Here is a 27,366-nt window from a genome sequence, read left to right as displayed (position 1 = left end):
GAACTCGTCTGTTGTCGAAAAATGACCAAAAAATGATCATACCTTGCTACCTTATAGAGTACCAAGTTTGAGAAAAGATGACTGAGAATACGTGCCTATAACTGCGGCTGAGCTTTGACCGAAAAATGTGGAACCGTCCATGACACAGCTGAGCCGTTTTCGTCTTATTTTGATGTTATCATTAAATTTGGTATTTTGCATCCTGGGGCCTATTTCTCAAAAGGCCTGGTAGCTTTTCGAGTGCGAAGGCCATTTTGAAATAAAACATGAGCTTAGAGCTACCAATCATCAACTTGTAGACAAAAAGAGTTAAAACTGAAATGCTTTTTAAGCTTTCAAATCTGAATTCAAATCTCGCACTAACTCTGGGTTATCTTAACCCAGCTTTGAACAACTCGGCCCTGATGTACTAAGAACTCTGTGCTAAGACTAAGATTCTTACTAAAAGTTTTTCACTCGATTATTCCCTCAATTGTGCTACACCCAGTCCTATTATCTTTACTGATCTGCCTCGGATATTAATTTTGGGCTTTTGTGTGCACTGTTTTAAAACATTGATAGTGCGTCGTCAAAGTAGAACAGGCGCAGGCTGGCCTGGGCCGAGTATCTATGAAGTATCTTACATGACTGACTACATGACGTTCAAACCTCCTCCCACGAAATGGCGGCAGAAGGTTGAGATTTGACTGAATTTGTTATAGCTCGAATTTGAGCTTATGGCCATCGATCTTCGTTCCTACGGCAGACTGCCCTTACTGGCAGCTGCGTGGTGTTTCTGGGGAACGTGTTTTTATTCCTTTCTCGTATATCAAATGTATGGTGAAAGAGGTCGGAGAAATCGGGTAAGTATATATACGACTGCTGTCACCTGGGCCACTTAGACAAAGTTGTTCAATCAGAGTACAGGAAACTACCGATACATTCTAAGAAAGCTGGTTGTGGGCCAATCAGCAGCTCGTAAATAAAAGAAATAGTTACTCGAAACGCAATATTTAATACAGTAAACACCCGCATGTAAGAACAAATAGATTAAGATTTGGCCCTTATGCATCAGTCAATTCCAGCTGCGGATTTCAAGTGACAGGGATGATTTCGGGTTTTTTTGGATAGGTAAATTTTGGCAAGTAATTTTTGGGTAGTTTGATTAAAGTAGGGATTTTTTAGGGTATTCAAAACTGATGTTTCTATTCTTCATGTTATATCATTTAATGCTTTCTAGAAATTTTTCTGGCTCAGAATTTCGGCATGGGATTCTCTGGGGGTTAAATTTTGGTCCAGGGACTTTTTTTGCTTTTGTTTGAAGCCCAAGGGCTTATTTTGGGTTTTGATTTTTGCCCCCATTCGAACATCCCTGTCACTTGAAATCCGGAATACCCCCCCTGGGCACATCAGGCAATAGTCAACTAAGGGTCAGCAGATGTCTTGACCAACAGATCGGCCAATGGTGTAGGACAGTATGTTGACCTATAGTCGGCCTACATTTTGATCAATAGGCTACCGACATTCGGCCAATACTCCACTTATACTTAGTCTACTTTACCTGTGGAGGTATATTTTTTGTCTACTTAAATTTTTGTTGTTACATTGTCCATGCAGCAATTTCTAAAGGGTATTGGCAGCTTTGACCAGTCTACTGTAAGAGTATAATATTACTGCAAGTGTCTGTCACAATTTTTTGTTCAAACATTCTTTTGTACGCTAAAAAAGGTCATAATTGATTGCACTCTGTGCTGTATCAAATGAAAATTTAGAGATCCAGAAGAATTAATCTAATCTCAGAAGGCTGTGTGCTTTGATGTTTATTTATATTTTTAGTGTATGTGTTCTGTCTTTGCCTTCACGGGCACCAGAATTGCCCTTCTGATTAACACAAATTATATCATACGACAGTCGACCAATTTTCCACCAACAGTCAACTGATATTCCACCAACAATTGAAACCGTATTGACCGAATGTTGACTAGTATAATGGTGAAAACCAATACTCCGTCAACATATGGGTCAATATGTAGGCTGACATTCGGTCAAGACTTAGTGTTGGCCGACATGTCAGCCAAGATGTCAGCTAATACATCGGCTGATATATCGACCGGCAGTTAACTGATATGGTAATTGAGAGTCAGCTGATATAGCAGTTGACATGTTGACCAAGTAGTGGCCAATAGATTCATGGGGTGCTCAAATTACACAAGACCTGGAATTTTCTATAATTTGTCCCTTATAGCTTCGGATCCACCAAAAGGTCCTTAAGGGATTTTCCCTTATGATATGTTATGATGGTATCCCCATTCCCCACTCAATTTAAACCAATGGCAGACTGCTGCTTGATCCATGGTTATAAAATTTTCCATTTTACTAAATCTATTAAGACATGCAGTCAAACCTCCACTAACCGACACCTTCCTTCGTTAGTGCACACCAAACTGCAGCCCCAGCAAATTCTCTCTTCACAGTACAATTTTAACCTCCAGTAAGCGGACACCTCTAGTAAGCGGACACATACACCTATTTGAGGTCCACAGGGTCTAAAATAACGAAAAGAAACTCTCATAAATGGGTACTAAACAATATCAAGGAAATTCGTAACAAAATAGGTTCAGTTTTAACGGTTAAATCACACACTGACCAGTACCAAAGCAGTGTTTTTAGCCTACAGTTATATGAGGTAACATTAACCCATTCGCTCCTGGAGATTTTGCCGAAAAACGCGTTTTGAAGCTAGTCAAGTGGTTTTCTGGTCACCGTCGTGCTATAAAGAGCTAAAACTTACCACAAACCTGTTTACAGGTCGTACACTTCATGGCCTTCTGATCCAGATGCAAAATATCAGCTTGCGAAGTTCGGGCATGCGCAGAAAGCAAAATGGGTTTAAAAGTGACACAGCAGTCTTGACTTTTACTTTTCGCTTTCTCTCCTCCCTTCTTTTTTCGCTTTTCTTGCCTCATTTTTTTTCTCTTGCTGGGCATTTAGTAGGCTTCATTTTGGTGGGAATAGTTTTTAGGAAAGTTTTTAGGATCTAAGGATTAGGTGAAAGGAAAGGTAGGTGAGCAATGGAACAAGATTTTCATGGAGATTTTTAGGTCAATGTTACATGATTTTTGCCTCTTTCTCCGGTGTCGTTGACTGAATTGTGCTCATTCTGGTACGGTTTGAAAGATCTCTTCACTCTGCACAAGTTAGCGGACAAAGTTGTCCTTGACCGTTAAAACTGATGACGTCACAAAGGGTAGAAAGGACATGGATCCGCACGGGCGGCTACGGGCGGTTCAGGGGCGAATGGGTTAAAGTAGTCATTTCTATTCCAAGAAGTTTTTTTTCATTAGAGCACACAAAGTTTCTTTAAAATTTATAACTCAGTTTCTTCGAGCCATTTGCATGAAAATTTGTCTTTTTGAAATTTGACTTTGCAAGACAATTTCAAGCCATATCCTGCTTCTCTGTAATTAACAACTGTTGCTTAATTAGGTGGCACACTTCATGAACTTTGTCGCTCAATAGAACAACAACTTCCATACCAATTGTTATTTCATTAAGGAACCGCAAAAGCAGACACTGATCGATAGTTTCTTATTACCTACCTAAGGACACTTGCAAAAGGTGCATAAAATATTCACTTCTTCTGTTCTGTTCACCTCCAAATCATTGGTGATTGAGTATGTTTCTGCTCACATGTACACATATCCAGCAGCTTTTAATATTGAACTGTAGTGTTTAAATTAGAGCTTAAGATGGAATCCATCAGGAAATTGAGGAATTTCAATTTTTAGTGGATAAAACCTTGTACCAGAATAATTTAAATAATATCGCATTATTTTGCACATTTTTCAAAGGCTACAGATATAATTAGTTATCTGTAATAACACCAAAGACTATTTCTCATGGAAGCCCGAGAAAATAAATGTCAAATCTTCACGAGAATTGTGAAAGGTGGCATTTTGTGAAATATTTTGATATCTATTTTCTAGGGCTCTCTTGAGAAATTTTCTTTGATGTTATTACAGATAACTAATTACATCTATAGCCCTAGAAAAATGTAAAAAAAATGCAATATTGTGCAACTTATTCTGGTACAAGGTTTTTGTCCACTGAAAACTAAAATTACTCAATTTCCTGATGGATTCTTTCTTAATTTACATGTTAATAGCAACATCCAACAACCCTGGGGTTGACAATACAATCACAAGTGATCTTAAAAGCTCTAAGAGACATGTCAACCTTCTGTAAGCGGACACGTACCCTTGGTCCCTAGGGTGTCCCCTTATGGGAGGTTTCACTGTATATAAACATCTGAACAATTAACCTGAAACTGTGAACCTTCCATAAGCGGACACGTACCCTTGGTCCCTAGGATGTCCCCTTATGGGAGGTTCCACTGTACATAAACATCTGAAACTGTGAAATAATTTTATCTTACAGAAAAAGATTCATGTCATGCTTGGACTCATCCCCCCTGAAGTAACACCAGAAGATGAAGAATGCAATGCTCTCTTAAATGAAACACTGTACAGTGATGCAGATAATAGCAAACCATTGGGCAAGTAACAAATATGGATACTTCTGCAATCCATCAAATCTCCTGAACTAATATAGAGACCTTTTGTAAGGGAATGGCAGAAAGAAGAGGACGGCATTAACATTTGTGTGCAACAAATGTGACAGGGCTACTACAGCTGTACTTGCAAATCTGTTTTTTGTCGTGATCTTCACTTTGCATCACCGTGTTATGGTCTTTTACAAAAAGATCTGTTGTTGAAGGAAGGTAAAGTTTGGCAGAAGTTTTTTTTTAAACATAATATTATTGTCAAACTTGTCACACAGACGTGCTGTCTTCTTTCCTCTGCTGTCATATCAGGTACATTTTGCTAACGCGCAGAAGGATGCACTTGATCTGGTCCTCATTTGGATGATACAACAGACAGTGATGCAGATTACAACTCAGTCCATAGAACTAAAGTGAAGTTTAGAAGCTTTGCATGCCATTCTTTATTTTAATACCCCTTGGTAATAGATATGTTATTGATAAATTGCAAGAATTGTAACTTATTAGAAAATCCTGTAGTTCAATGAATGTATAGCGGTTTAGGGTCTGGAGCCTTTCAGTTCTGCCATCTTGATTTACAGACAGGGAGGAGGCAACAACTGGAAATATCTGTATTCCCAGATTACCACCATCTTTGATTCGAAAGAAAACAAATTACAGTAGTTGAGATTGAATGTACACTCAAGAGGGAGGGAGAGGAAAAAGAGGCTGGAAAGGGAAGAAGATGACCTGCCCCTTTGAGGGGCACATTGAAGATTTTATTATAGGCCTTACTGAAGGCCTTAAGGTGATGTTACACAAGATGATTTGCAACGACGATTTTTAGCGCAACACAACGTTGCAACATTGTTTCGACATTGTTTTGACTAGGTACAACATTGTTCCAACATATTTGCAACGATGTGTTGCGCTAAAAATTGTCATTGCGAATCTTCCTGTGTAACATCACCTTTACTCCTCTCTGATTTATCCCAGCCTCTTAATTTTGTCTCAGAAATTCAGTATGATAGTTGCACATATCCTAGATGAGCTTTGCACTTGCATACTCTCAACAAACATCTGTTTCTCTGTGTTTGGATAAAAGTACACATGTCCCAGAGATGCCAACCTCCAGAGATCTAAAATCTGGATACTCTCTATTTTGCACTACACCCCCCTTGTATGTCAACAGCCCCCCTCCCCAACCCCACCACCACCACCACCGTCAAACCAGCCACCAAATTATAACATGGGCATGGCTTAGGGCATTATTTGAAGTCTTACATGAATTACATACTATCAAAATTCGATTTTATCATTGTAATGACGAAAAAATCTTTGTCGTGAGTGACTGAATGGGTACAAAAATGTTGCAGAAACCAGACAATGAATAAAAAGGTTTGAAATTTGAAAAAAAAATGGAATAAATTTCGAACTAAAGCACAGAAAAGTTCAAAAGTCTATTTTATCTGGGGGATGTGGTGACCCGTACAGGAGAGTGAGAGATCAGTGCCTCTATATCCAGGAGAGTTGGCAGATATGATGTTCAATACACGCAGACTGGGTTGGGTGGGCGGGCTGTCTACCATGTGAAAGGGGTCATATGTGAAAGGGATGTGTACCCAATACTGGAACTCACCATCACTTATGTGTTTCAGAACAACTCTTGAACAACTCTTGATATTTTGATGAAAAACAATCATGATACGTAAAGACTTTTCTCTGGCCAAAAGAGTAACAACATGAATGCAGATTAAAAACAAATGATACTAGGTAGAAGTAGAAAATATCTAATGAATTGTATCGTAGAGCTATTATTAATGTATATATAGATGCAATGAGCTTCTTTTTGCCAGTATAAGGTAACAAAATACTTTACGTACAAATTGATACTAGTTTCTTGGTTTAGAGCCAAACATCACAAACGATAATATTTTATTGTTCCATTGATGAATTTTTTCAAATTGTTTTCAAAAATGCTCAGAATGTTAAAGTATTATGCAAGAGTTCTGCAAAAGAGGATTCCTTCGAATGGTCACACTATAAGATTTAATCCTTTGACCTAAAAGTTTCAAAAACAGTTCACCTTTTTAATATCTGTTACTTTATGATGTGTAGTCTTTAGTTTCTTACTCAAATCCTGTGTGACCATTCAAAAAAAAGCTTGTGGTCTCGCTCTGTAGGATTTATCCTGAATATCTATTTTGGACACAATTGGTAGTAAAATGTGGAATAGAACAAAGATCTAACCTTCTGTTTGTCTTTTTAGATACAGTTTTGCCTAGTCATAAAAAAACCTCAAGTTGTCCGAGAGCGAGCATTAGGTCGACAAAGTCGATTTTTTGGAATTCTCTATTCACTAACTACTTATTTTCTTATACGCAAATTTGACTCACCACTTTATACAAACTACAAATAGCAATGAAGGAATTTCCAAAACTTATACTTTTTTTGTGAAAGTTTCATGTAGAATGCTTTAAAAAATATTATGGAAGCATTTCATAAAGAGTATAACGCAGAGTTTTTTCCTTTTAGCTTAAAATATCACATTTGCATAACAACAGCAAAAATATAAATTTGAATCTAGCAATTCAAAGTTTCGCAGTAATATTCTCATAACAGTATTACTGTGCTATTTTTTATTTATTTATTTTTTCTCGCGTTACTTTCCATGATTCTGTTTTTGCAGGGGACGTTGCGAAGTGTTTTGCTAGTATTTTTTCTAACTAATTACTGCGGACACGCTGTTTCTGTTTCAACCAATCAGATTCTTTGATTGGAGTCTGCGTTGTTTGCTCCCGCCATTTGAGCAGGCACGTGAACGGCTACAATTTTTTCTTTTCATTCTGATTGGTTCATTGTCCGAGTAGTACTTTTGCTCCCAGCTTGTCACTCAAAATAATCCAGCACTTGTAGCAACTGCTCGTCATATCTTCCAGTAGTATGTAATCTGTCAATAGTGAACTGACTTTGGCCGTCTTCTCTGCTTGGTTCCTGGCGTAATTTTCGTTGAATTCATTGAACTCCATGCCTCTATGTATGGATTGCTTTGTGGGTTCTGACAGCGTTCAAGGTATTTTCGTTTAATTGTTACTGTAGCTCTCTTCCTTGGGCATATCCTTAACATCTTCTCTGCCTCCAGAAACGTGATACCTTCAAAACTATCTCCACTAAAAGCCACTATTTCATCGCCCTTCTGTAGAAACTTCGGTCCACCGCCACTGACTGAGATTTCGGAGATAAAAATTGGCAAGTCCCCGTACGGGGAAAATACCCCACCTCCGATTGAAAAGCCCCAATCAGCGCTCGTGTTTGCCCGCTCAATCTCAAAGGTCAGCGTTTTTTTGTCGATGTAATGCTTTCCCGTTGACTTCCGATTCGAAGAGGCTTGATGCAGGGTTAAGGTCGATGCAGAAGTTGCGGCGATGCTGCGCCGAAAGCGAACCGAGGAGCTTCGACCAACAGTCGCTGGCCTTGGAGTTGCGAAGGAATCCCAGGGGAGTGGGAGACGCTGCTTCGTCGTAAAGGCAGGCCAGGTTGCTGTTATGTCACCTCGTTCAATGACGCTTCGTCTTTTCAGGGAAACGTTTAAAGTTTGCTTGCGTCTTATAGTTGCGTATGGTAGCGTCATATCCTCCTGGATTTGTGGCAGGTCGAAGGTTATAACATGACCATCTGTGAAGACTTCCGGGTCTTCGTTATCGAGGTCGGTGGATGGCATGAATACCTACACAGAAAAAAAAAACTTCAGTACGCAAATAATTCCTTTCCTCCCTTCCCTTAATACTTCTTCACTGTAAGTATTAACATGTCGCCCATGCATCTTTCCGTGCAAAAGAGGCCTTTGCCTACAATATCTTCTATCAACACCCGCCATTTTCCGTCCAGTCTCACCTTCTCACGATACTCGCTCTGCCAAAGAAAGTTTTTCGTGGGAAGAAATTGGTCAGAGGCCATAATGTTTTTCTACTTTTTGTTTTTTCCACTGGGTAAAGATGCAAACGTTGTGATGTCTTAATTTTTTTTTTGCTGTTCAAGATTTTTGTCCCAGACTCGGCAATTTTTACCAGCTTACGTTGACGCTTTGCTGTTAAACCTTAACATTCACACCCAAGTACGTTGCAAGAAGCTTATTACATATAATAGGCGCTTGCTTATCACTGCGCCCCAACGTGTTTTTACGAACCTCCTTGAATTCATGTCCATAACGGAAAAATGTCTCACATCATCAATAATGTTAAGGACACTTCACGGCCTTTTTTTCTAGAAAAGTTTAGACGTTTTCGTTATGTTGTTACTTTAAAATCACCCTGATTTCCTGTTCAAACTAACCTCTCCCATTCGCCGAATCTTGTTGTCTTCTTTCCCATTTCCAAACCCGTGATACTCTTGATTTCGTTTCTGCCTTTCATATTGAGTACTCACAGTAGAGTTGACCACCACTTTATCCTCTTCCGTCCCAACAAAAGACGACACCCGCGAATTCCGTTTTACAGCTTTCACATATGGGCACTTTGTCTTAGTGACGTCAACAACAGTTGCGGGGGATCTGGGGATAACACTTGTCTTGGCGGCCTCCTCAATAACGCTTCGCCTTCTGTCTGGCAATGCAATATTGTTGTTCACTTGCTGGTTATCTTTCCTCTCGTGTTTCAACCACTCTAGAACTGAGCGATTGGCGTCCTTGGTTCTCGCTACCAGTAACTCTACCACCGCGGGTAAAGATCGGAAGATCGTCAGCGCTTCGGCGTGTGTTTTCCCGCCAAGTGAATGACCATTGGCTTCGAGCAGTTGGTCTCCAGCTCTAACGCGGCCTGATTTGGAAGCTGAAGAGTTGGGTAGGATATCGTTGACGTAATGGTATTGCAGCGGTGTGTCAGCTCCGCCGACCAATACGATTCCAAGAAAACCATTGTGAGGTTTGATCAGCTGTAGATGAAAAAGAGAGACCATTTTAGTTGCATTTCGATCAACAATCAGTGTGCGAAGCGAGTACGAGGGGCAAGGGCAAGAAACTGAGAGAAGTGGGGTGGAGGATGACTATCAAGCGCACCCTACCCCTCAAACTCCGCTTTGATACTCACGTCAAGTTCGCGCCCTCATTTAACAAAAATTCGAGAAAAAAGGACTTTAAACAATCTGTAGTTAAAAATCCAATAGAAGTGATTGTATTCATGGAAATCCAATAATGTTGACTTGGAAGAATTTTCGTAGCATTGCCCACATTTGCATGACATTTGCGCACCTTGTTCAAGTTTTCCACAGCCTTGCCTCTTGCTGTTTTGCAACAGGTGGTAGATATATATCGGTACCTGTCACTGAACAGTAAGTAAGACATGGCGAACAGTTGTCAATATATCTTTCATTGTGACAATTGTGAAATTGAAGTTGACCATTTTTAACTGGCAACCTTATTGAGCCACACGGTGGAAGAAAGTCTTCGCAAAACGCCACTGCACCCTCCCCTCCCCCGTCCCCGGTGCGCCTTCAGTAGCAAGTTATGGTGCCTCAAAGCAAGAGAAATTGTGGCTTTGGGGATTTTTTTTTTCGTGATTTTTTGAGGGAATCTCAAGAAAGTTTCTCATCAGCAAAAAGATAGCGCAAAGGTGGACAGTTAAAATTTTAAGCCAAAAAATAACAATAAATCTTGACTCTACTGACGGACACGAATTGGCGCGAAGGTCTTTTTTGAAACTTGTCAAACAATTTAATTTCAGTTGGCAGTTGTTCTAAACTTTTGGTATAGTTTTCTTCTGTGAAGCTTTGTGTCATAGCTTTCAAGTAAGACATTGATACAAATGGAAGATGTCAATAAAACTTGATCTCGAAGAAGTGTGTAAAACGTCCAAAGTAACTTCGATTCTTCGCTCTGGACTGGCAAAACTTGTTCGCTATATCGAGGTTTCGTTACATCGAGGTTTTTTCCGTATATTTTACTATTACTGAAGCAAAACCACAATTTCCGTTATGTGCTATTCAGTTAGCTTTTCAATTAAAAACTTGTTGAATATTGAAAAACTTGGCATTTGCCGCAGGTTTATTTTTATTTTTAATTGCCGTAAGACAAGATAGTATCACGACCGCAAATCATGACAAATTACACAAACAATTTTACACGCGTGTTCAGTTAATCATTTCCCGCCTTTCAGTTGTATTGCTGCACCGGCTCGTGCCACCCGAACATAGATGAGACCACAGGGACATAAATTAGCATAATAAAGCCAGATTTTGACACGTGCTTTACATGTAAACAGGTGCTGTGTCACATCACATTGAAAAGATTTCTTTAATGCACTTGTCCGTTGATTCTTGTACTTATCCGATTAATCCGGCTCAAATGAACAAACGGGAAATGAACCATGTAGTTCCTTCAAAATAGATGTCGAGTGCGCTTTGTTCGGTCAGAAAATGCTCTTATCTTGCTTCGCTTTTTCTGTAGTCATCAATAGAACAATTTGCCTGATTCCCTTTTGTGTAATGACTGAGTACCTGAGAGACGAATTACAAATTTCCCGCAATCTTTCAGAGTTAAGTTATCACTCGAATGCGGACTACATTCACATAGCATTGTTAACTGTAAATCTTGGAAAATGGACTCCATTCATCTGGTTGTTTCCAGCAAAAGTGTGATCCGTTAAAACCTTTCCGGTTTCATCTTAGTAAATGCAGTAAATGCTAGTCCGGCGTTATTCAATAAACAACAACCATTTGAGTATCTGATTGTATTTACTCCCAAATTTTCACATGTCTTGAACAATTCACCGTTATCAATCAAAGTCATAGCCAAGAATTCCGCAATTTTCATCGGTATTGTCACTTGCCGCGGGTCAATTAAATTTTGTGTACATTCGACAAATAGATTGTTATTCATGTCAGCGGGATACTGTTAACAACATAATCAATCGGATGTTTTGAGATAACCGAGTGAGAAACTTAACCAAAAATCCTTGGTTTCAATTATTGATTTCAATAGCAAATTCACCATGACACGACAATAGAGAAACAAAAGGTCGCGTGGCAGAATATAATATACAATTTTGCCTCGCTGCCGGTGAGTTTTTAAGATATACTTTTTGGGTTTTTGGTTTAGCAAATGTTAAAGGAGTTGGACGATTCTTTAAGTTAAAAATGTGATAGATGCATGCTTTCAGTGGGATATAAAACGAAAAAGCTTATTACTAGGTTTTTAAGCAGAATTAAGAAATTCCTCTGTTTGTCGATGAAAGTAGAACCTTAAAATTAACAATGATACCGGAAAAACAAATTCTTCCTTAAAATTATGCGTATCGTGATACATCTTCTATATTTTTGGTCTGGGTTTTAGTCTTTTGACTCCCTTTTCGCTCAAGGTGAACGGTGGTCGTGTTAACACAATAGCGTATATGGACTGTATAGGAAGACACAAACGGTTTCTTTCAAGCATAGAACGTTCTTTTGTCTTCACAGTTCAAAATTTTGACAGTGATACACCACAACTGCGCGGCTTAGAAAACAACGTTTCCAAAACGGAGCACAAGTTCTGAAAGGCCAATCGAGTGAAAAAACAACATATAATCTTCAAGAAAGTGTGTTTTCATTTAGCGCATGTATGTCCAAAACGTTTTTACCTTTCAAGATACAGCGCGAACTAAATTCAAATCGTTTTGATTTTACTTCAAATTAAGTTTAGAGGGTATTTTTGCTAAACCTGATTTATTTCTTGTTTATATTTCCTCTGAAGAGCTTTCTTCAGTGCCACATTTTCCAACTTAAGTTCAAACCTTGTTTTTAGTTTCCATTATTAAGTTTAGTCTAACCCGGAAACAAAGGAACTTTTAACTAATCATATACAAATAACTCGTTTCACTTGAAAAGATCCTACAAATTTTTGGGGTGTGGTAAAAGTTCCCTTAATTTACGTTATGGATAAAAAAATATGACGAACCGTAATCCACTTCAGACATAATGTCGATTCATATTCCAATGTTTATGGGCTGTGGCGATTTTAGGAGTTTTTGTCTTATTTGTTAACAGGAGTGGCTAATTCCATTCAAAGTCTTGTTTGACCCGCGTATAATCCCTGATCGAGATTACCTTCTCAAGTGAAGCTGATTTTTTTTTCTTCAAGAATATAGCCAAACAGATTGAAGGACTATCAGTGTAAGGCCCTCGATATCGCACTGAATTACCTAATTGAAGAAAACCTGACTTCCAGTGGGAGTTTGAAACTTTCAGGTGAAATAAAAGACCACAAACCTGAATCTTAAAAATTCCTTCTTCTTCGATATCGTCGTATTCTTGGTCTTGAGATCTTCCGTTCTTTGGTTGTGGCTGTAACTCATTGTTCAGCTTCTTGTCCTCTCTGCTTGTCGTCCAATAATTTTTGACCATCGTGCGGGGACTGAATCTCCCTTTACTCAAACTTTGTTGTTTCTGTTCACGGTCCATGGCCACAGACCAAGGCCGATTGCTAATCTCTCCAAGAGTTTGCCTGTTCTTCCGCGAAATACTTGGTCCTCTTTTCTGATCGATCGGCTCGCTAAGATTGTGGTAGATCTCGCTTGGAAAGGGGCTCCTTGTCTTTGCGTAGAAGTTCTCATCATTTTGAGACGTTTTGCCCTTCAGAAAGTTGTAGGCTTTTGAGAACAAAGACGTAGAACTTGGCGCCCTCATCTTATAAAGTAGTAAACGTTTTCCTGGTTCACCAAACTTCAAGAGCAAACTCAAGGTTCATCTGTAATTGATAGCAGCGATGGATGCGAAACATAGGTTCTCTGCTGCGGTGTGGAAAGTTTTTATGAAGCTGTCGAAGATATGTTCGGTATGAGAGCTCTTTGAAGTTCACTATCGAACCATACATCTGCCGAAATAAACCTCGTGTCTTTGTTTTTGTGACCCTGACAGAATGCGAATAATTAACGAGCTTTATGAATGAAAATGCAAATAAGCGCGCGAAAAACACCGGTCACGGCAATAAACCTGCCGATCTGGGAACCTCACTTAAAATTCAGTGCCCAAAGCGATTTCAAAAACTAAAAGCATTGCGCCGTACTTTTAACAGGCGTCAAAATTGCGAGCATACGCGTACAATTCTGCTAATTGAATCTGTTTAGCGAATTAGGATGTTGTGCATTTACTTAAAAAGAATATAAACAGTAATTTTCGCTTTTCTTTTCAACTTCAAATTCACTGCCGACACGTGTTCTTCTTGCGAACAACAGCGAGCCACACTTTAATAATATAGCACGTGCAATATAGGAAAGGAAAGGTTTTTTTGTTAAACATTTAGTTATTGTACACAACGTGGTTTTTCTTTCTCGTGCTCTTTTACCTAAAATGTACAATTGAAGAATATTCCATTTGAAGCCTCGGTAACACTGGTTAATCGTTCATTTCTCTACTATAGTAAGGAAAAACCAGCATTTCTTTTATCAAAAAAATACCGAACATAATACCTTTCCAACTCTGGCGATTGGCAAGGAGTTTTATCATGGAAAGAAAATTTTCAATTTTTCTGCAGTTTGTTTAGCTAGCCGGCAGGTCACTTCTGCCTCCGTCTGCCCCCCCCCCCTCCCCCCCCCCCTCCCCTCCTGCAATCTGCACTATTTTACCAAGTGGGGAACAGTATCCCGGGCACTGGCGGCGTATCAGAACCAGGCTATATTGTTCTGCTTTGCTGCCGCCTTGCATGGGAGTTCGCATAGCACAGGCATACCGGCGGAAACGACCTACGATGTTTGTTGCCGGCGGTGTATGTATACCCGGTATGTTTTTATATGTTGGTACAGTATACCATGCAGTACAGGCGACCATATAGCAAGCAGAACAGGTGTTATTTTTTGGTTTTCCGGGCAAACGAATTGCGAAGCGGGCGTGGAGCGCGGGGTACCTTTCCCCGTCGGGCGTGCATGTCTGGCGCTCCTCGCTCGCTTTTCCCTTTCCCGTTCGCTCCCCTGAAAAACGCGAAAAAAATAACGCCTGTACTATGGGAAAGATTTACCGTATTTATTCGAATAAGCGCCCAACCTCGAATTCGCGCCCACCTCGAATAAGCGCTCATCCTAAAGGCAGAAAAAGTTAATAAGCGCCCACCCCTCCCCCTTCCACTCAAACTCAAATGAGCGCCCACAACCAAAACCCAACCCCCTTTCTTCTTCCACCCAACAAAAATGAATAAGTACTAATAACAGACTTTTCTGAAGACGCAGTTTTCTTCAGAGTATTTTACAGAAACCTTGCTTTGTTACATCTTCGCGTTTTGTTATTGCCTTTTTTGATTTGTTGCAAAATAAACATACTACACTTGCTGAAAATAGTAAAAAATTTATTAAGCGCCCAGCCTCGAATAAGCGCCCACTCTCAAGGTCCAAACATTTAATAAGCGCCCAGGGCGGTTAATCGAATAAATACGGTATTTATTTATTTTATTTATTTATCAGCTTTTCTGGACACAGGCCTGTCCAGGGGAACGTGCACGAAGGGGACTCATTGGTCCCATGCAGGGTGCCATCCCTACCCAATCCCACAACCCGTAAAGGTTGATCACACCACCGGGGTCTACGACCCCTGCTCTTTTCGAATAGTGATGTGCGTTACTTTACGTCCCACAAGAACAAATCAGTGAAAGTGCTGTGAGACGGGACCTACGGGTTTTCGTCCTTATCCGAGCAGACCGGCGCTCTGTTAACTGAGCTAACCAGGCGGCGGCACCATATGGAAACCACACTTCACTCATTCGTTGGAAATATACCATGATCCTCCTAGCTAGAGGAAAAAAAGCAACAGAATGAAACAAATTCTGGTCGAGAAATGATCTTGGACATTTTCTCACTGATTCCTGTTTGGCAAGGTCCTTCACAGCCTCGTACCCAGGGCAGTTCGCGCTATCCGAGTTACCAGAGGAGGCTTGGATGTACCGACACATCTGAAATCGCCGAGGACGACTGAGAACGAGGCTGGGCCCTTCACTCATTCACCTGCTCATTCGCGTAGCGCGAATGAGCCTGGAGAACAGCGACTAGCAGGGTCTGGTCTGCAATTATGTCATCAGGGGCGGATCCAGAAAATTCAGTGTGAGTGGGCCGGGATGCTTACCAATCTAAGTAACAAAAAACAGGGGTCATACAAAAAAAATGAAACAATTTTTTAAGGACTTTTCAAGGACCACATTCGATTTTCAAGGTCCACCTACCAGGAATGTAATTTTGCACATTGTAAAAAAAAAATGCACATTCTCAGTCCATTCTAACAGGACTATAAGGCTTGAACTGTTTCCTCCACCAGCTTCTCTACATTTTTCAGTTCACTTGTCTTAAATTAATAGTTATTCTTGCATAACACAAAAAACGCTTAAAGTAAATCACTTTGAACGTCTCTGAGCTATGATTTATATTCTGTCTTGGAAAACCAAAAAGCTTTAAAAAATACTTTCCAGGCCACCAAATTCAAAGTTGAAGAAAATTCAAGGACTTGCAGAGAAATTTAGGGACTTTTAAAGGAAAAGTGTAATTCAAGTACTTATCAAGGACTCTCCCTAAAATTCGAGGACTTTTCAAGGCTGTGCGAGCCCCGTTCACAGAAAAATCGCGAAATCCGCCTATGGTCATTAAATCGTATTAAGTCACAAACCGTAAATTTCGAAAATAAGCCCCTCCATGTATAAGCCCCCCAAATTCGTAAGACAAAAAACCTTCCGTGAAATCGCCCCTCCGAATATAAGCCCCCCGGGAGGCTCGTACTTGGAAATTGCCCTCAAATACAAATTAAAACGAAGCAAAAAGGGTAAATTGCCTTCCAACTATAAGCTAGCCCAATCGATTTTGAAACGCAAACTTCCCTCCGTACATATAAGCCCCTCAAAAAGGGCCTTTGAAAAATATAGGGGCCGGGGCGTATTTTCGGAATTTTACGGTATCTGTCTTGACTGGGGTCTCATGAAGAGTAACGAGCAACCTCTCAGACCTCTTCTTGAGAGTTTTCTACGAGTTCCTGCCGAGATTTGGAATTCCTTCACCTTTGAATAAAGTTTTGTTCTGATATTGACAACCCTTGTTTTTCCGATTTATGAAAGAGCCAAATTAGCCGCGGAAAAGCGTTTTTTTTTTTAAAAAAAAGAGGAAGCAGATTGAGAATTTGCAATTGACTTTTGACAGATGTGGTGGCTCCTAAAAGAGCCGTTGTTTTTAGAACTGTCCGGAAGATCGCTTCACTTTTTACTACTGGTGTACTTGGTCACAGCCTTGGTTCCTTCACTGATAGCGTGTTTGGCCAATTCACCCGGTAAAAGCAGCCGGACCGCGGTCTGAATCTCACGCGAGCTCATGGTCCTTTTCTTTCCGTACTTGGTCAGGCGAGAGGCTTCGGAGACAATTCGCTCGAAGAGGTCGTTCACAAACGAATTCATGATGCTCATGCCTTTTTTACTAATGCCAGTGTCTGGGTGAACTTGCTTCAGAACTTTGTGAATGAAATAAGCGTAAGTTTCATGGGTTTTCTTCACGGTGCGTTTCTTGACAGGACCAACTGGCTTTGTCTTGCTGACTTTCTCTGCGCTTTTCTTTCGTCGAACACTTCGCGCCATGACTATTAAAATCTTCTGCAATTACTGTTCTAACTCAGATCAAGAAACCTCTGCTACGAAAGCCACCTGCAAAAGTGAACAAGAAGTTTCGTTCTTCTGTATTTATCGTTTTTATGGCAGAGTCTCAAATTTCGTACGGATCGAAATTCTTACGCTCTGATTGGTCAAGTTGCAAACCGATCTACCCCTGAAATCTACCATGTCGCAGTCAAAGGTCACCTTAAAGGTTTCTATTGGTGGTTTTCGATCCTTTCACATGAGGCCATGAGCTACAGGGTGTACGAACAAGAAATATGGATTTTTTTCTGAAATAAAGTTGAACAGTAGCATTTTGTCTCTTCTGAACATTCTTCTCTTTCCTGAAAACGCGTCGCTGATTCAAACCTGCTCTAACATGCAATAGTCAGCTACTGTTTTATAGTGTTAATAAAACTATTTTCCGTGACCGAAAAACGCTAAAGCCCCTCCAAAAACACAGTGATAAAGCAAAACCTGAGTATCAGGCCTTTTTGACGGGCCAAGGGAGAGATTCAGGCTAGCCAGCGAAACAAGTGAGAAGAGATGGATCTTATTCGGCGGGGTACTCCCCTACAAAAGCCACATAATTATGCGCCCCCCATCGGGTAGTCTTTTTGGTCCTTTTTGGTCTGAAAGGGGATATTCACTTTGCTAATTTTGGTCTGGAATTGGGTATGGTTTTCAACAGGACCATGGGAGTGTATGAACGTATTTATCGTTTCAGTTTCAAATGAGTAAGAAAGAAAGAGAAAGATGCGAATTCGATTTTTTTTGTTTGCGTTCTAATCTAGGTAATGATAATATAATTTCTGCTAAAAAGCCAGGTCTGAAAACGGGTACCGTAAAATTCCAAAAATAAGCCCCGGGGCTTATATTTTTCAAAGGCCCTTTTTGACGGGCTTATTTTTGTAGGGGCTTATATTCAACCTCATCCCCAGGGAGGAAAAAGCCGTGGGGAAGAGGTTGGCTTATATTCGGAGTTGATATTCGAAGGGGATTATTTGTGTTTCAAAATCGATTGGGCTAGCCTTATAGTTGGAAGTATATTTACCGTTTTGGCTTCGTTTCACTTTGTATTTGAGGGCAACTTTCCAGTTACAAGCCCCCGGGGGGCTTATATTTGGAGGGGCGATTTAACGTAGGGTTTTTTGCGTTACCGGTTTGGAAGGCTTATATTTGGAGGGGCTTATTTTCGGAATTTTACGGGATGGAATTTAGAGGTCTGGTCTGAAAACGGGCGTGGAAAATTAGATTTTTTGGTCTGAAATAGGGTCAGGATTTGGAGAACCGGGCGGCACACCCCCACCGAGAATTCTCAGGAGTACCCCCCCAGGGGGTCTTATGTAGACCTGGATCTTTTTTCTTAGCAGCAAAACGGTAAACTTATTCTGACGGCAAGAAGATTGAGACAATAAAGGAGAGGGAAAGAAAGAATGAAGAAAAATCGACTATAAATTATTTTCCCTACTTTGTACTCCCTAGTCGGGACCCAGTTTTCCTGTCTGGGTACGCGGTCACTTGACCACATGACGCATGATTTACCCAGAGTTCACCTAGAAACGTTTGCATTCTGCTCTGCTTGCTTGGTGCTACGGTTATTTATCGGTGCATCGTTGGAGGTGTCGCTGCTACTTTTTACCATTTTAGTGGTATTGACGAGGAATTCTGCTCTTGGTTGTCTAAAAGTCGTTGGATTTGATAACCTTGTGGCTGCTGGCAGCGAGTTTTTTTTCAGTATGAGCACTCAAGAGGGAAGAAAAGACCAAATACTGAAGGGATTCAAATTGTATCCTTTTTATGACTGAGGGATTATGTATGCAAGTTTAGATGTAAGTTTTTAGATTGGCTATAAGCTTATCACATCCTCTTCAACCTTAATGTAAATTTGTTGTTAATATGATATAAATTTACTTGATCAAGTTGACTTCAGCCGCGTCGGAGGATTAATGCGGTCGGTTGGTGATAATTTGAGCGTTTGGGAATTAAAGTTCGAACTTGCATATGTTTTGAACTGGCACCCAAGAACTTTCTGCAAGCGTACCGAGGTTGTTTATGTGCCAGTAATTTACTGTCTCTTATTCTATTCCAGTATTGTAACAAGAGTTGTAAGAATATTACTATTTTTACTGTATATATGTAACTTTTTTGCAATTACATTAAGCTTTAATCCAACTAAGAACTAAAACAATTTCATCTTACTCTGTCGAGTGCTTAGCTATTTTCCATGTTGTTGCGTTTGTAAGTTATATGCAACGGTGAAAATTCAGCGATCGATTAGATTACTAAGACAGACTTATCACGGCCGAACAGGATTTTTTGTGTGTCTTTTTATATTGAAATCAAGTAAGTGAGATTAATTGATTTTGTACAGTTCGGACGCAATACCAGGTGAATCTAGTGATTTATTTACTTTTAGTAGTTGTTTAGACAAGACTTAATAAAATTTTAACTTTTTTCAGCCTCATTAGAAATGAATTATCCCTGAATGAAAAGAAGTAAGAAAAATTGATTATGGCAATTTTTTAATCTTGGTTGGACCAAGTAGATAAGACTTGATTATTGCTTGTGTTTCTTGAGTGATAGAATCCACCCGGTCCGATATCTTATGCAAACTAAGTTTTGTCAAGCTGTCTGAGTTTCAAAGCTCTAGTCAGGAATCTCCTTAATAAAGGCTTACAAGCATGTATTCATGTATTTGTTGTCTAAAAAAGTAAGGTATCATGGTGCAAAGAAAGTCAGTTTTACAGCTTGCCATTTGGGCAAGTTGTTGCTAGTGTGTACTAGCCCAAGAGTCATTTTAACTAGGCCAAAAAATTTTGTGATAAGTAGCATTGATTACAGTTCTTCTGTAATTTCAATTTCTCAAAAAACTTCACTCGCCCTTTTGGCAAGAACAGAATTTACCAGCCTGATTGCAAAATCCATTAGCCCCAGGCTAACAGACACGACTTTCTTTGCACACTGGGTATCAAATTCCATCTCGTGATTAATGGCAGCAAGTTATCAATGTTATGGGGGCGTGATATGGGTTTATACTTCCTTATTCTTGTGTTGTTTTTTTTGGATAACTGGGTAAGTGATCACTGATTGGCTCAGAGAACAATACTGTGTTCTCTTGCCTCAAGGGAATAATAACTATTATTAGTTTGAAATGATTCCAATAATAAGTCTGTAGTGCCATTGGTTTGTAAACTGATGCAGAATGACAGCTACATAACTGGTTTTTTTTTAAGTTTTGGAGATAAAACAGCTTTCATTTACAGTAAGATTAAGCATTCAATGGTTTAATCCTTTACAATAATGCAGAAACTGGATGAATCTTCGTGATGCGGATAATGGAAAAGTACTGTGGCAAGGAAGTGATGACTTGTAAGATTGCTTACTGTAAAACTAACAATTTCATGAACACTGGAATTATAGGCAAATTATGATGGTGTCATGACCAGTCACATTAGAGATCTAAGACACATCAAAATTTGAACAACTTATAATGCTTGCAATTTAGTTATCTCACACCTGATATGCTTTTTCACTGTTACAAACACATTTCATTTTTATGGTAGTTTCTCGGTGGTGCAAACGGGTGCAATCACTAAATGACATGATATGAAAGATTGAAAAGACAGTGGAAAATACCAGCAAACACGAAAGCGAACCAACATACTTTTTGCAACACTAAAAAATACCCAGTTTTATCTTCAGTTATTTTTGTTATCTCTGCATCCTGCGTCCCTGACGTATAAAAATCCTTAAAGATGCAAAATAATTCATGGCATGCGTCCTGTAGGACGTAAAGATCGATTGATCGGTCTGAACATGTGTATTTGTAGAAATATCAGGCCCGTTTGTGTAATTTCTGAGGCAGTTATTATGGCTGTTGTTTAATGATGCATGTTTTGTTTAGTCTTTGTTTTGCTTTTAAATAGAAGGACTATATTATAATTTCAGTATACTGTAATACAAAGTTTTCAGATTAACTGTCTGGTTACATAAAGGCCCAAGCATTTTCAATTTCGGGCTCTTTTTTTTTTAACTGGGACTTCTTGGTTCTGGACTGGGACTCATGATGTTTAACAAGATGAGTCCCAGGACTCACTATAACTATTTGTAACAAAATCACTGTATCTTCTATGTTCATGGTTTGTCTAATATGGCAGTAACTGACTGAATAGACCCTTTCACATTGTTTTTTTGAACTTTTAATAAAGAATAGTAGGCGAATGTTCATCTGGTCCCAGTTGTTAAAAAGGTAGATCATGCTATCCACGAGATAAATCTCTATCCACTGGATAGTGTTTTATCCAGTGGATAGTGCTATCCAACGTTTTAGCAACCCAGGCCAGCTCTATTGTATTGGGTAACTTACCAAGTTTAAAGCTGATACTTCCAAAGAGAGAAAGATTCTGATCCACAAAGTTGTAAAATTTTACAGACATTTGTTTCGTGGGGGCACGACCTTGTCCCCCATTGAGCAAACATCTGTAAAATTCTGCGACTTTGAAGAGCTATATCTTTGTTAGTTTTCAACAACTCACTTTAAAACTTGGCAGTCTTTCCAGCCATGTTGACAGATTTTCACTTAGTAACTGGTCCCAATCAAAAGTCAAAAAAACCATAAAAGGGTATATTAAATGGGTTAAATAAAGCATTATGCTTCACTGAGCATCAAATTCTACTTCCTCATTTTTTTGAGCTGTGATGCCACCGGCCCTTGTTCCCCATTCTTTATGTTGTCATTTGTACTTTACCTATTTACTCCCAGAAAGGGCCAAAGTCAAAATTTCAGCAAAATTCCCAAATTTTATTTTCTAAAATGCTGGAAATGAATTAGGGCCATGTGAAAGCACTGCCAAAGAGGTTTCATTTGAATGGTCACATAACAGGATAACATCCACAGACTCAAAAGTTCAAACGGCCTTGCAAGTCTCCACCGTTCACTCTGAAACTAAAGGGTTTAATCTCTCAACTATCTTGTTTATTTGTAGGTCTGTCCCTGGGCAAGAACATGAAGGTATAATATTTTAGCATTAGGCACTGTGAGACAGAGGTGTTCTTTTGTTTGTCATGAACAACAAACCTCTAAATGTTACTAAGATGACTTCAATATTGTAACCTTTGTTTTGAGGGTCGCTTTGTTTCCTCTGGTTTTAAGAATGTGGTTGATCTAGTTTTTGCCAATCTCTAGGCTGCCATGGCTCACCTTCGTAGTTCCTTTCTTTGATGTTCTAACTGATGCCTTTTGCTGTGCTTATGAAAGGGCCATGTTTAAAGTGAGAGTTTGTGTTTACCGTGGCGGGATTAGCTCAGTCGGTAGAGCGTTTGATTGCAGAGCAGGAGGTCGCGGGTTCAATTCCCGGGGCCGGACCATTACTCAGGGTCTTAAAATGACTGAGAAATGAAGGTACTTCCTTTGCACTGCAAGCGGCGAGACCTTCGCGTGGCTCAGATCACCACATAAAATGGCGGTCCCGTCTCCATTAGGAGACGTAAAAATAGTGTCCCCAATTAGCACTTTCGTGCTAAATACATTGACACTCAAATAAAGTGCATTTTTTTTGTTGTTGTTGTTTTCTTTTATATTCATGCCTGTGGGGTTCCTCATTTAAGTAATTGCTGTTACTAATTCATTTACAGCAAGAGTACCTAAAAAGATTCTCAAGTGTAAGGCTGTGTCAAGAGAGCTCAACTTCTCCTCCGAACAAGAAATGACAAAATTCAGATTGGAACAAAAAGTGATGTTCAAAGGAAAGTGTTTAGAAGGTAAGAGATAGTGTGTGAAAAACATGTCTAAATGCAAGTGCCTGTACTCTAATTATTTCTTTCTTTCTCTCTTTGGTGTAAGGATTTTGCTGTTTTATTGTTATTCAGCCCCTTGTGGTTAGTTTGTGAACCTATTGGTGCCTGTACTTAATATTACCGTTTTTATTAAAACAACGGCGCTGAGAAAATGCTTTATAGTTTTGTGATGCTAAAGGTAGGCGCCTTGTCATTTTCAGTGAGGACAATTTTTTTAAAGAATAACAGGAACCACTTTCTACATAACTTGCCCACTGTGTGGAAACTGCTCAATGAAATGAATCTGCTACCGCTTGTGATGTCATCAGTTTTAGTGGTCAAGGACAACTTTGCCAACTAACTTGTGAAGAGTGAAGACATCTTTCAAACCATACCAGAATGAGCACAATTCAGTCAAGGACACCAGAGAAAAAAGCAAAAAACCATGTAACATTGACCTGCAAATTTCCATAAAAATGTTGTTCCACCACCTACCTACCTTTCCTTTCATCTAATCCTAAGATCCTAAAAGCTTTCCTAAAAACTTTTCGCACCAAAATGAAGCCTGCTAAATGCGCAGCAAGAGAAAAAAAATGGGGCAAGGAAAGCGAAAAAAGAGGGGAGGAGAGAAAGCAAAATTAAAAGTCAAGACTGCTTTGTCACTTTTAAACCCAAAAAACTCAATCTCGAATTTTTGTTTTCTGTGCATGCCCAAACTTCGCAAGCTAATATGTTGTATATGGATCAGAAGGCTGGGAAGTGTAGGACTTGTAAACACCTTTGTAATAAGTTTTAGCACTTTATAGCACAACAATGACGAGAAAACAGCTCGACTAGCTTCAAAACGCATTTTTCAGCAAAGTCTCCAGGGGCGAATGGGTTAATTCACTCCTAGGCTTGACGGCCAATTGAATCGATGTACAGCGCTGAGCTGAAAGTGATTTGGTCGATCAGTGACATCAATTGGCTGGAAAAGAACCAATTCCTTGTGGGTTTGCCTTGGTGAAATGTGAATTCAAAGTTACACATTTCAGGGAAAAGCAAGGTTGGATGGTAAAAAGCCAAACTGAAACACACTTGCAAAAAGCAAAAATATCCGAAGACCAAAGACATAATATTATCATAAGCTGAAGGCTGTTGTAAAATCATCTGTGAAGTGAGACGCCGGCACTGGCAAATGTTCTTTTATGTCGATTTTTGGTGTTCTTGTAGCTACTGGTCCAAATTGCTTCATTGTTCTCTGGAAAATACTTGTACGGTGGAAATTAATCTACAAAAGCATTTCGTGATCGCCAAAGGGCTGCAAAAACAATTTTGTGACCTAAGTGGGTGCATTTTAATGTACTCAAGTCTCTTTTCATGAGTTGCTTTAGAGAGAACTCTCTTGCCCAGCACAGAGCGTTGAACGAACAATCAGAGGTCCTGTGACAAGGTATTGGCCTTACCTCGTCTCTCGCCTTTTTGTTATTTTTATATGGGGATGGAAAACGAACTCATTACCCAACCCCCATGTGTCGCAGTTCATCTGGGCTTTCACCCAAAACCGTCCCAACATGGCTGAACCCACCAAGGTCCCAACTGGATATAGCTTCCAGGGTCATCAAGGCACACAAACCTCCCCACCATGTTAACCCTTTAATCCCTAAGAGTGATCAGCATCAAATTTCTCCTTGTAATATGAATGCTTTGTAGAACAGAGTGGTTATGAGAATGAATTTTCCTGATATTTTATCAACTTCTCCCCACTACTTCATTAGGAAATGAATAGGAGCAACAAATGAGAATTCAGATTTTGATCTTAGGGTTTAAAGGGTTAAGGTGCAACAGTTAGGGAGGGACTGTAGTTACTGGACAGCAGAACAAATGTCTGGAACTGGCCACTTGAATCAACAATTTTCTTGTTGATGGAAAAAATTATTGCTGTGATAGGTTCTCTGTCACTATTTTTCTACAGTAGAGTTCCATACACTGTATTGCAATTTTATTCTTTTGTTGAAATTGTTATTTTTATTCATGTCCATAGAATGGTATTTTGATTTTGGATTTGTCATTCCTTCATCTACAAACACTTGGCAGTCGCTTATAGAGGCAGCTCCTGAATCACAAATGATGCCAGCAAACGTTTTAAAGTGAGTAATCTTGTGTATGTTGGGAATCTGAAAAGACCATTTTACAGCTCCTTGCAGTGAATGTGAGGTTGAGTTTGACAACGATGAGATTTACTTTCTCAATTTGAACTTAGCTACTTTCCCCTACAGTATTCAACATCCAGAAAATGTGGATACATTTTGGCAAATTGGGCAAGACTAAATAAACGCAATTAAGTTTGAAAGAGTGCAAATTCACTTTTCAATGGTGATATAATTTCCCTAATCATAACTATAACAAAATTCTCAAATCTGATTGGCTATCAACTGCCCTGGTTTCAGCCTTGATAGGACAGTTTAATTGGACAGTATGCGCCATGCCTAAGTAATTGGATAGTACGCGCCATCATGCGCACGCTTAATGGCTTTTTTGTTCACTGCTAGCAAATATCTTGGAATGTCTTGTGTTTTGATTTTAAAAAGAGCTTTATATATCACAAATTTTGTTAAAGTTATGATTAATTGGTAACAGAACCTCGTGTCGTCCCATTCGGTCTGTAGTCATACTCGTGATTAAACAAATCGGACTCCCGCTACACGGTTGTCCGATTTTGTTAAATCACTTGTATGATTACAAACCGAATTGGACTCCACTCAGTCCTGTTACCATTACTTATACCCTGTTGGGCCCAGACTTTTGATCAAGCAAATAGGCTAGCAGTCTGTTCCTAAAAAGCTATAGTATCAAAAGCAATTATTTTATTTCTTTGTTTCAGTGGCAATGTGGTAATTGAAACAAAATTCTTTGATGGGGACCTCCTTGTCAGTACGTCAAGAGTGCGAGTTTACTATGTCTGACCATGGATACGTGACGCTTCCTACATAATAACTTAATCCATTGTCCCAGGTGTACAGTATTTTAAACAATGAAGATATTTAAATGAAGCCTAGACAGTTACCAGTAGTAATCTTTGATCTTTTTTTTTTTTCACTCTAAACTCTAAACACTAACAGGTTTTTAAAATTTGTAGATAGTTAATATGCTTCAAATGATCATAACAACAACCATTATGTGGGATCAAGGTAGGCCTTGTTGCAGCTACAGTAGAAGTTTTAGTTAAAGAGATTGAAGACGAACATTGTAAGTATAAGCATTGTGCCCTAAAAACAGTTTAATCCAAAGTCCATTAATAAGCAAGTATCGTTAAACCTCCTGTGGGTGACAACCTATACTGCAAAACAGTCATTTCTTTTTTTTCTCAAAATCGGTTTAGTCTAGTGTAAGACCCTCAACATGCGTGAAGGACTGTTTTGTAGGCTTGTGACCACCCAATATGGGAAGACTTAGTGGTTGCTGACCGGAGATGATCGCTTACGTATGAAAAAATTACCATGGGAATGTCTTCCAAAAAGGTTTTGTGGGCTTATCTACTTTATGGAAGATAATTTGTTGCATGCAAAAGATAATTGATTGTTGCATGCAATTTGTAACTAACCTTACACGGTTGTCGCTAAGATTTTGAGTAGCCGGGTAAATATAACAAGTAGGCGGGGTTTCTTTTGGTTCTAATTTTCTTCTATTTTCCAATAAAAGTAGCTGGGGGCCACACTCATAGTAGCCGGGGGAAATCCCCGGCCCCCAGCTCTTAATGACAGCCCTGACCTTATGTGCAGTTCCATGTTGTCACTAAAACATGTTGTATACTCAAAGTAGCATAGTACGTACAGCAAACATAGAGACCAGTGCCCGGTTCCTGAGAGGCCGGTTAGCGCTAATCCAGGATTAAAATTTTGTTGCATTTTTGTATTTTACCTTCCTATATGCATTGTATAAAGTAACATTTTGTGTTATCATAGACATGACTGTATCGTGGAGTAAAGACTCAACACTCTTTTGTAAGCTTGAATTTCATTCTTAGACAATAAAAACCTTGCTTAAAATTTGGCGTAATCCTGGGTTAAACTTAACCATTTTTCGAGGAACTGGGCTCAGGCCTTGCATCAAGCAGTTGCTTAAAAAAGATTGAATTTTGTGGTCATGATTTTGTATATTACATGCAGGTTGATTGCTACATACCTTCCAATCATGTAAAAAATAATCATTCAAGTTGTAATTGTAACTGTTTTTGTCACTAACTGATCCAGGTCAGTTAATAACCCCCCTTCAAAACACTTCTTATATCCGTTGTCAAAGGTATTTAAATGTTAGAACAAGAGCTGAGATTAATCTGCTTTGACACATTTTTTTTTTTTTTTATATTCTCTGGCTTTAAACCTTCATCAAGGTTCATAAAATCCATTAAATTGATAGTCACTCTCATATATTATTTGATAGTTTTGTGTTTTATAACTAAGGCCTGGTTCACATGAGCTGAATTGAATTTGATTCGGCCAGCGGAGTTGATTCA

The 27,366-nt window shown here is 39.3% G+C and overlaps 3 protein-coding genes and 1 long non-coding RNA gene across 4 annotated transcripts; 2 read left to right on the top strand and 2 right to left on the bottom strand.

Annotated features, from left to right (window-relative positions):
* The first annotated feature begins 651 nt into the window (after nt 1–651).
* LOC140934362 (uncharacterized) lies at nt 652–4,758 on the top strand. Its single transcript, XR_012165110.1, has 2 exons — nt 652–842; nt 4,417–4,758. It is a non-coding gene; the product is annotated as an uncharacterized lncRNA (long non-coding RNA).
* A 1,450-nt stretch (nt 4,759–6,208) lies between these two features.
* On the bottom strand, nt 6,209–13,361 carry LOC140934354 (uncharacterized). The gene is made up of 3 exons (XM_073383995.1): nt 12,755–13,361; nt 8,852–9,448; nt 6,209–8,246 (listed from the first exon to the last, which is right to left on the bottom strand). Exons 1-3 carry the CDS (start codon nt 13,169–13,171, stop codon nt 7,473–7,475), a joined length of 1,788 nt encoding a protein of 595 aa, XP_073240096.1. The 5' UTR covers nt 13,172–13,361; the 3' UTR covers nt 6,209–7,472.
* A 3,342-nt stretch (nt 13,362–16,703) lies between these two features.
* On the bottom strand, nt 16,704–17,078 carry LOC140935670 (late histone H2B.L4-like). Its single transcript, XM_073385273.1, has one exon. The coding sequence runs from the start codon at nt 17,076–17,078 to the stop codon at nt 16,704–16,706; it is 375 nt and encodes a 124-aa protein (XP_073241374.1).
* Nucleotides 17,079–18,607: 1,529 nt separating this feature from the next.
* Nucleotides 18,608–27,278, top strand: LOC140943097 (retinal rod rhodopsin-sensitive cGMP 3',5'-cyclic phosphodiesterase subunit delta-like). The gene is made up of 6 exons (XM_073392157.1): nt 18,608–18,882; nt 20,403–20,465; nt 22,082–22,107; nt 22,731–22,856; nt 24,895–25,000; nt 25,735–27,278. Exons 1-6 carry the CDS (start codon nt 18,623–18,625, stop codon nt 25,814–25,816), a joined length of 663 nt encoding a protein of 220 aa, XP_073248258.1. The 5' UTR covers nt 18,608–18,622; the 3' UTR covers nt 25,817–27,278.
* The last annotated feature ends 88 nt before the right edge of the window (nt 27,279–27,366 follow it).

The sequence above is a fragment of the Porites lutea genome, chromosome 1, assembly GCF_958299795.1.
Source record: "Porites lutea chromosome 1, jaPorLute2.1, whole genome shotgun sequence".
In the NCBI taxonomy this organism is placed as follows: Eukaryota; Metazoa; Cnidaria; class Anthozoa; order Scleractinia; family Poritidae; genus Porites; species Porites lutea.
The sequence above is the reverse complement of the archived record's forward strand: the minus strand, read 5'-3'. Positions and strand labels throughout refer to the sequence as shown.